The following is a 9,512-nucleotide window of genomic DNA, read 5'->3' on the forward strand; positions in this document are numbered from 1 at the left end:
CGACCGTAAACTGTCCAACTGTCCAACTGTTCAACTGTCCAACTGTCCGACTGTCCAACTGTCCAACTGACCAACTGTTCAACTGTCAAAAAGTTAAACCGTCCAACTGTCCAACTGTCAAAAGGTGAAACTGTTCAACTGTGGGTAACCATGACAACGGTGGCTTTGATATCCCCCCCCCCCCCCCCCCCCCTCCCCATGTCCTCATTGGCTGGTCAGACCCCCAGGAGGGTAGAGGGTGTGTGTCGTGGGGTCAGTTGAGGTTGAGTCGAGGGGTCAGGCCCCGGTTCAGTTGAGCTGGCGGCAGGCTTCGAATGTCCACTTGGAGGCGCCTCCGTACACATCCAGGCTGGTCTCCAGCCAGGAGAAGACGTTGCCCACCTGGGCCTTGCTGCTGCAGGTGGAGAGGTTGTAGATCTCGCCCACCGACAGCTTGCGGTCCCACATGTGGAAGTTCGCCAGGTCGCCCACGAAGGCCTGAGTGGCGTCAAAGCCGCCGCCGTACGTGTCCTGCAGAGACCAGGCGAAAGAGGAGTTAGAACAGGGATGGAAAGTTACCTTAAGAAGGCTATGCACCTAGACTCTGCATAGCCTCCCCTGAACCCCGCACACCCCTCTTAGGCAATTATTGTATGTTGTGAGTCTTGGCACTTAAAAATAGTACTTGTGTAGCATCTTACCCTAGCTATCTTTGTTGTATACAGGGAATGGGTTAACCTAGAGATTTTGAGTGCTTGGCACTTGTTTCTATGAACATCTTTACTGTAGAGACAGCAATACATTGTTGTTTCTCTTTCTTCTGACAAATGTACTTATTGCAGGTTGCTTTGGATCAAAGCGTCTGCTAAATGCCCTGAATGTAAATGCAATGGAGTCTGTTGATAGGTCAGGGTAGAGCAGGGGTGGCGCTCAGGGTGGCCAATCTCATCATCCGCCCATGGAACAGGCCGATGGTGTGGGCCCATTGAACAGGCCGATGGTGTGAGCCCATTGAACAGGCCGATGGTGTGAGCCCATGGAACAGGCCGATGGTGTGAGCCCATGGAACAGGCCGATGGTGTGAGCCCATTGAACAGGCCGATGGTGTGAGCCTATGGAACAGGCCGATGGTGTGAGCCCATTGAACAGGCAGGTGGTGTGAGCCCATGGAACAGGCAGATGGTAGGAACATTCATCGTCGAGGCCAGAGTGCACCTCTGCTCAGACGCCAACAGGGTTCAGTGTGAGCGCTGTACCCCACAAGGGGCACCGCCACAGATAACGGTCTCCTCTATCTTACAGATAGATAGATAGATAGATAGATAGATAGATAGATAGATAGATAGATAGATAGATAGATAAAGCTTTTTTGACCCAAGGGGAATTTGTCTTGCATTTGGGAACATTTAAAAAACATATTAGCACATATAAGTACAAGTACATATAGACTCAGAAAATGATAGACAAAATGACAAACTAATGCAAACAGACAATAAAAATAAACATAAACATTCAAAATGCATAGAGCACACTTTAGGATGGCTCTCTACCTGAATTCAACCTGTTAATCAACTGAATAATCCTTGGCACAAAAGAAGTCAGCGCTCTGTTTGTTTTTACACAAGGCATTCTGTAACACCTGCTGCACTGTCCGAGGTCATTGAAGAGTTCTGAGTATACGTTCCTTCGTGCAACACATCCTCTTCGCGTTATTAAGGTCACATGATGTCAATGTATTTGTGACTTTTGCAGACTTCCGTCGTGCTCAGAATCTCTGCTGCGGCTCACAACTTTATCGGGGAGGCTATGGATGTAGGAGTATGATTTGGCAGTCAGGCATGTGTCCATCTATATGTTAAATTATCTTTATGCTAAATTATGGAGTTCTCCTGAGGCCTCTGATCGGAAAGAACGTCCTTCAGTTTGGTTATTTTTATTTGAAGGATGTGGAGTCATGTGAAGTCTGGTGGGAGTTTATAAAAAAGTAGTTTTATAAAGAATTTTCAATTATCTTCATTTCCCATCTCTCACATGCACATGAGCCTGATGGGCAATAAAAAGTGAATTGAATCAAGAAAAATGGCTTGATAGCTTTTAATATAAATCATGTTAAAGACTGGGTGACGTTTAAAAAATTTCCCTTGGTGGTAAAATCTTTCAACAGAGCAGTTAAACGTGAAATGGGAGCTAGAAAGTTACAAACTCAATCAGAAGTTACCAAGAAAAAAACGTTAAGAAACTCATTAATGATAATTTAATAAAGAATATGTACTTAAATTAGAATCTAATTAAAAGGCATTAAATGAAACTGGAGCATTACCTGCTCTTGGCCCAGGATGAGTAATCCCTGCGGTTTGATTGGATGATACGGGGCAAGGTTCTCGCCACTCCCCCTCATGACTCCGTCCTGGAACGCCTCCCACACGCCGTCACGCGTCGTCCACGTCACGCAGATGTGGTGCCACTTGCCGTCGTTAATGATGAAGGGCAGCTTCGCGACCTGCACGAGTTAGAGCGTTGAACTCTTCAATTAATGCTTCTTCTGGTGAATCTGTATGCACCAGTTTGTGCCATTTCTGCAACAGTTTTTTGGCTGAAATGTCTTTATTTATATCAAGGAAAACACATACAACGTTGGAAACTGAATAGCTTAATATCTATGAAATGTTCAGTATTTGGAAACAAAATACCCCACAAAATAAAAAAATGTATTAAAGTGATAACATTTGAGTGACGTAAAACTAATTATAAATACAATATGAACAAGGTATTGCACCAAACACAAAGCTAAGTGCATTTGACAACACTGAAAATATAGCCTATTTAATGACATTACATAGATATTAAATAATTGGATTTCATCCATATTCGCCCCTATGGATGGACGGCCCACCACCACTGTCCGCGCCTATCTCCCGCCGGACGGATCCCTTTAAACCGTCCGCAATGTGGAAGGCCTACTCTCAATGCGTAATCCCTCAGGTACATCACGTTGATAATCGATCTATCGTCAGCCAACCACTCGAAACAGGGCCCTACCTTGTCGTTGACCAGCAGCTCCATAGGGTTGTTGCCCCACTCGATCAGCACCAGCTCGTTGGCCTGGCCCGGCACCGCGTAGGAGAAGGGCGTGCCCACGCCCGGGGACGCGTTGGACTTGAGCCACATGCAAACCGTGAAAGCGTACATCTCCGGCAGGCTCTTCTTCACCTTGGCGTACATGTAGTTGGTCCTCAGCGGGAAGGTGAGCTGGAACTTGTCCAGCGGCCGGTTTTCTCGCTGTCCTGGAACGGCAAAGAAAGTTGGAGATTGATGGATTGATTCCCTGGAGTTTTGGCGCTCTTCAGCGTCGACGCTGCGTAAATCAGCGGATTTGAGGATTTATAGAAGATAGAGCGTGCGGGTTTAGAGGATGTTTGTGTTACAAAACATGTGTGTGATACAAATTATATCCTAAACTCGCACGCTTTATAGTTTATAAGTCACGCAATCGGCTGATATAACCTGTGTGTGATATATTTGTGTTATTTGACGCTGCGTAATATCAGCGGATTGGAGGATTTATAGTCAATAAAGCCTTCTGGTTAACGGGATATGTTTTTGCACAACGCATATTCCGTCTGCGTTGTGTAACATAAACACAAACATCGACCCCACTGTCGATGCATCGATGCATACACCAGGCGGTATATTTCATAACTGATCAACTTTAATGTATCTATTTATGTTTTTACTCCTTCCGCTTTCTTTCATTTCTTGATTTTTATTTTTTATAAAATTCGTCTGATTATAAATTTTTCGCTTGTTTATTTCACTTTTTTCCTTTCTTGCTTTTTATTTCTTATAAAAGTCGTTCATTTATTTTCCCATACAAGTCTTATAATGTTTAATTGAATCGTATAAGTTAATTGCGTTTAATTAGGTTATCAATGTCATTACTGACTCGCTAAATCCGGGGTAGGCCCCCCTCGTCCCCCGTCCCCCCCACCCCCCCCCCCCCACCCCACACACACACACATACACACACACACACACACCTTTCTCCAGGTCGGTGATCCTCTGATGCATGGACGTCAGGGTGGTCTCCACGCGGCCCCGCTGCGCCGTCTGGTTGCGCAGCAGCGCGGGCTGCCGGCCCTCCTCCACGCTGTTGACGCGCGACAGCACCTGACGCTCGAGCTCGTCGATCTTGGTCTGCAGGAGGTCCTTCAGGCTAGACGCCTGGCCCGAGCTGTTGCTCCGGCTGAACTGCTGCAACCGGGGAGAGGGAAAGACACTTCGTTTGGTGTCGGGTTGACTTGTACCCAGACGGTTGCTATTTCGATCCCCGGTTCCCACTGAGCGGAGTTACGAGGTGTACCTGAGCATGGTATTGAACCCAAACGGCTCCCGAGGAACACTTCATACCGGGGATGCTAGTGCGATCCCCGGTTCCTCCTAGCGGAGGGTCGCGGTGACCCTGAGCAAGGCACCTCACCCTGACTGCTCCAGACGAGCCGGCTGTTGCCTAACATTCAACCATTAATGTGTTGACACGTGTGTGTATGTGTGCATGCATGAGTGAATGTGAAAAAGTATTGTAAGGGGCTTTTGAGTGGCCGCATGTTAGAAGAGCGCTTTATAAATGCATTCCATTCAAGGAGGCGCGCACGTACGTGCATCAGATGTTGGTGCGCGTGCACGTCACATATTTACAGTGATCGGTAAATAATCCGCGGGAGAGGGCGGCGGGAGATAATGGCGGGATTAATGAGCGCAAAGAACAGCTCTCGCGCCAGGGATCATGCGGCAGCTCAAACAAAAATCTGAAAAAGGCGCTGGCTTGAAGCTCTGGACGTTAAAGGGGACGTTTAAGGGACGTTGAAGGGGACATTAAAGGAGACAATAAGTCTGCCTCAAAGGGGACATTAAAGGGGACGTTAGAGTTTCGGTTTAAGTGTCAAAACGAAAAACTGTTTCTAACAGGTTTCACCGGTTACAGCATAAACCTGATCTAACCCCCCGGTGGATCTTGATCCTACATGTGATGCGGTGTAGCACCGCACACTCATTTCGGGGTCCCGCGCCAACTTAACCTGACAGTTTAACGGGTCAATCAGCCGGTGAGCGCGTGCTGTACCTCCAGGTTCTCCAGCCTCTGCTTCAGCGACTGCAGAGTCTGCGCGAGCTGCGTCAGGGTATCGGACGGGCCGCGGGACACGTGGTCCCCCATGGTGTTCTTACTGCCCCCCGCAGGGTCTTTCCTCCGGCCGCCCCGCGCGTCCCCGCCGCCCCCGGGCTCCGCGCCCCCGCCAATCTGGCTCTCGCAGCGCGAAAGCTTCGAGGTGAGCTCGCGGATGGTCTCCTTCTGGTTGATGATGGTCTCCTTCTGCTGCAGCACCGTCTCGCGCAGCTGCAGAACGGTGGTCTTCAGGTCGTCGTCCGCCGCCGCCGCCGGTGGCACGCTGTTGCGCACCGTGGCCGAGCATATGTCCATATCCTTGGGCACGCTCGTGCAGATGAACTGCGTCTGTCCTCCTTGCGCCGAAGTCCCCGCGAGCAAAAGCGAGGAAAACAGAAAAAGTCTCCAGTACATCCTGTCCCGTGCGAGCTTCATGCTGGCGCGAAGTCGCCTCGCGCCGGGGTGCGTCCGGTGGGTTAAGTTTCGGGGTCTGGTTGTTGTTGGTGTTTGCGGTGCAGAGCGCGGTGTGAAGAGCGCGCAGGTTTTCAGCACCACGGAACTGTCCCCGTTCGCGGCGCGCGCCCTCCGTTTATATACCGCGCGCGTGGGCTTCTGCGCAGAGGCGCCTGTCCGCTGCGTCACGGCGAGAGAGCACCGCGGAGCCGCACTTCCCTTCTCTGTAATCCTCTCGGCAGCGTCACGCGCTCGCACGCGCAAACGCACACACACGCACGCACTTTCGTGGACTCAAGACTCAATTTCTCCCTCCCCGTGTACCGCCTGCCGTTTCTCGCCTGGTGAATTTTTAATTGTCAGACTATTGAAGAGTTGTCGGTTCCATCCAGCCTCGGCAAGGCTGAGTTCCATGTGGCCGGTAAAATGTCAAATGATTGTCCCTGCTGGCGTTGAGAGCCTAAACGTTATTGACTAGCTGTTCTGCTCACGCTTTCTCACCTTTCTGCCTCTCACTCTTCTCATTTAATGTTTTCTGTGTTTCGGTGATCCATAGAAATATGGTTGTTATCGTTTCAATAATTCAGTAGCTGATGTGATTGGATCCATCTGTAGGCGCCGGTGCTGCCATCCATTATTCACAACAAGCATTCACATTGTTTCTGTTGCCAAGTCTGCTCATATTCAGTTAGTCAACGGGTGGTAAAGTAAGAGGAAAACATTGGGCTCAGATTATCGTGAATGGGTTTCTCCTAATTCTGAGGGTTGTTGACGGGGAATTGAGGGAAAGTATACCACTAATAGCACTGAAGAAATACAAACTTGGGAGGCTTTTGAGGTTTGGAAGTACCAGTGTCTGCCCAATAAACGACTGGTATTCTGAGGAGGCCCACTGAACGTGTGTGTCTCTGTGTTTGTGTGTGCGTGTGTCTGTGTGTGTGTTTGTGTGTGTGTGTGTGTGTGTGTGTGTGTGTGTGTGTGTGTGTGTGTGTGTGTGTGCTCATTACTGAGAGCCAGCTGAAGCTGAAACAAGGATTGTCTTTATTTCATATTTTTGGAGATTTCCTGAATCCGAACACAGACAATAATAACATAGCCTAGTGCTCAACCAATTAAAACAGTTTCATGGTGTGACCTGGGAATTCAACTCATCATTTATCTTTTTATTTAGTTTGGCTCTATATGTGTTTATTTCCTTGTATAGTTTATTTTCTTGTGTCTTGGCGTGATCTTACAATTCACTGAATGCTGTTGAATTCAGTGAATTCATTGAATTTGTTTTAATTTTTAGTCGTATTGTTTCTGTGCAAATGATTGTAATGATGTGCAGAACAGTATAGTGCAGGGTTTGGGCTCAACGTCACATGCCCGTGTGGATTAACCACCCTGCGTTGCTTCAGCTTTAATTCCACTTTTGAACGATTAGCCGTAAAGGTATTTTTCATCAATTGCTTAATACTTCCTACTAACTTCTCAAAGTTTATCTAGAGTGGATGTTAAAGAAACCAAATAACACACATTCAAAGCAGATTATCTCACTCTACGACGTCATCTGTAATATGAAAGGAAGGAATCTGGAACCTTTTAAAAATCAAATCAATTCAACGACACATTCAAAGTACACGCCCATAGCTCAAGGCCCATAGGGACCGAAGCCCAAACACTTTTGTGATTGAATACCTGAATACTTCTGAGTCACAACCACAGCTTTCAGCAGACGAGTCTATCGCCCATCACCGACTAAAGCTATTGTTAGGATTCCCCAACTGCTTTACAGGAAGATGGAATTTTGTAATAGATATGATCAACCAATCACTCCGCTGCATCTCGAGTTAGCCGCGGCTAACAATAACATCTTCCTTTGTATTCTGTTGTAACCGTAAAGACTGCTAGAACAGTCTGTATGGTAACAATAAGCTCTTTGTGTTTGTGAAAATTTCAACATTTATGGCCAAAAAAAGTTTCCAAAATAGATGATCTACCGCAGCTTTAACAAACGTGTTAATGAAAATGAGCATAGTCACATTTTAATTTGGACATGAGCCGAGGCCCACACAGCCGGAGACGTAAAGTGGCTCGTTCCACCCTCGACCCTCTCAGACACGACGACTTACCGCTGACAAAACAACCGCCATCGCTGAGGAGCCTACTTAGCTTCATTAAGAATTAAGTGCTTCCCACGCTAGCTAGCTCCACAATAGCCCTGAGTTTAGAGAGGAGCTCTCTGCTCCTCCTCCTCCTCCTCCTCCTCCTCCTCCTCCTCCTCCTCACGTTCTCCTTAGCAACCTCGATTATACTTTATTCTTTCTGTTCACCTCTTTCTCCTCTCCTCCTACAAACAAACACACAAAGACACACAGACATACACACACACACACACACACACAGACAAAGACACAGAAAAACGCACAACATTCACCAGGTTGCCCTGTTCTCTTCAGCCGTCCCCCCCTCCTCCTGGTGAATTAACGACTCATTCTGTTTGTCAAGAGTTCACCGTGAATCATCTGGAAATCGAGCAGGGCCCCCAAAAGAAGGCGTTGTTCTTCTTCTTTTTGTTTTTACGACGCCTTTCTCCTCATCATGCGTCACGGCGCATGGATAACTAGTATTAATAATCACCTGGGCGGGCTGTTGTGTTGTGGTGTGTTGTGTTGTGCTGTGTTGTGGTGGTGAGGCGTGATGGCAGCCCACACAGGAGAGAGACTCATCAGTCACGCTGAGAGCCTGGCCCTATCTGCCCAGGGTCCAGACCCCGTCCCGGGCCCTGGGGGGAGGGACCGGGCCCCGCCCGCCTGGCCAGGCTCCATCCCCCCCACCCCGCGGAGAGCAGCGTCTCCCAGCAGAGATCAGTGGAGGTAATCTGGAGGGCTGGCACCCTGCCTGGTTCCTCTCTCCGGCTGCTCCTCTTTCTTTGATTCCTGCTTCTTTTCTCTCACTCTTTAATCTCCTTTTTCTTTCTTTCTCTCACTTTTTTTGCTGCCATTCTCCTCTCGCTGTCTCCCAATCTCTCCTTCTTTTACTCAGTCTCTTTTTTTTCTTTCTTCATCGCTGGATTTCTCTCTCTCTCTCTCTCTCTCTCTCTCTCTCTCGCTCTCTATTTCACCACTCTCCCTCTCCCTCCCCCTCTCTCTCTCCCTCTCCCCCCCTGCCCTTCTCTCTCTCGCTCCCCCTCCCTCCCCCTCCCTCTCTCCCCTCCCTCTCCCCCCTATCCCTACCTGCTCCATAATGACATGTTCCGGAGCTCCCTGTAACACCTCAGCTCTCAGCCTCTAATGAGCTCTCCGTCAACCTCTGCGTTCTGCGGGTGAATTGCCGCCTTGTAAGCTTGAAGTTCCGGTGGCGGAGGCCAGCCTCAACCCTCCACTTCCACTCATTAATCATGACACACGTCGTTCTTCGGTGTGTAGAGGAGGGCTTGCATCGGGCCCCCTGTGGAGCTTGAGTTGACACAGAGCTGACGTGACTATGAGGGGAAATCCCGGAGAGCAGATTTCTTGGGATTGTTTGCCTTATTCCTCTCCTGTTTCCCAAAGTAGCGTAAGATGGAATGAGGAGCCTGCATTATGCAACCATGCAGCCGCAGATTATCGCGGCTGCAAAAGGGAATCGGTGTGTGTGTTTGTGTGTGTGTTTGTGTGCAAGCATGTGTATGTTAGTGTTAGTGTGTGTAAGTGTGCGTGTTTGTGAGTGAGTGTGTGTGCGGGCGCGTGAATGTGTAAGTGTGTGTGTGTGTGTGTGTGTGTGATACAGCCTTACAGCCCAGGACAGTATGGGTGGATGAAGAGGTTGATAGATGTATGATGGATGGAGGGAGGAGGGGTAGATTTATGATCGATTTATGATCGCTCTGTGTGGAAGGTAGGGCAAAAACATGGCAGAACTTTCACATTCACTTTGGTGACACAACAACAGCGAC

The 9,512-nt window shown here is 48.5% G+C and overlaps 1 protein-coding gene across 1 annotated transcript; it reads right to left on the reverse strand.

Moving 5' to 3' along the window:
* Positions 1–288: 288 nt before the first annotated feature.
* LOC307083112 (neuronal pentraxin-1-like) lies at positions 289–5,575 on the reverse strand (the record flags this gene model as incomplete). Its single annotated transcript, XM_079746921.1, has 5 exons — positions 289–510; positions 2,300–2,479; positions 3,019–3,263; positions 4,017–4,230; positions 5,099–5,575. The coding sequence occupies 5 exons, from the start codon at positions 5,573–5,575 to the stop codon at positions 289–291; spliced, it is 1,338 nt and encodes a 445-aa protein (XP_079603047.1).
* Between the last annotated feature and the right edge of the window lie 3,937 nt (positions 5,576–9,512).

The sequence above is a fragment of the Pollachius pollachius genome, assembly GCF_949987615.1.
Source record: "Pollachius pollachius genome assembly, chromosome: 11".
In the NCBI taxonomy this organism is placed as follows: domain Eukaryota; kingdom Metazoa; phylum Chordata; class Actinopteri; order Gadiformes; family Gadidae; genus Pollachius; species Pollachius pollachius.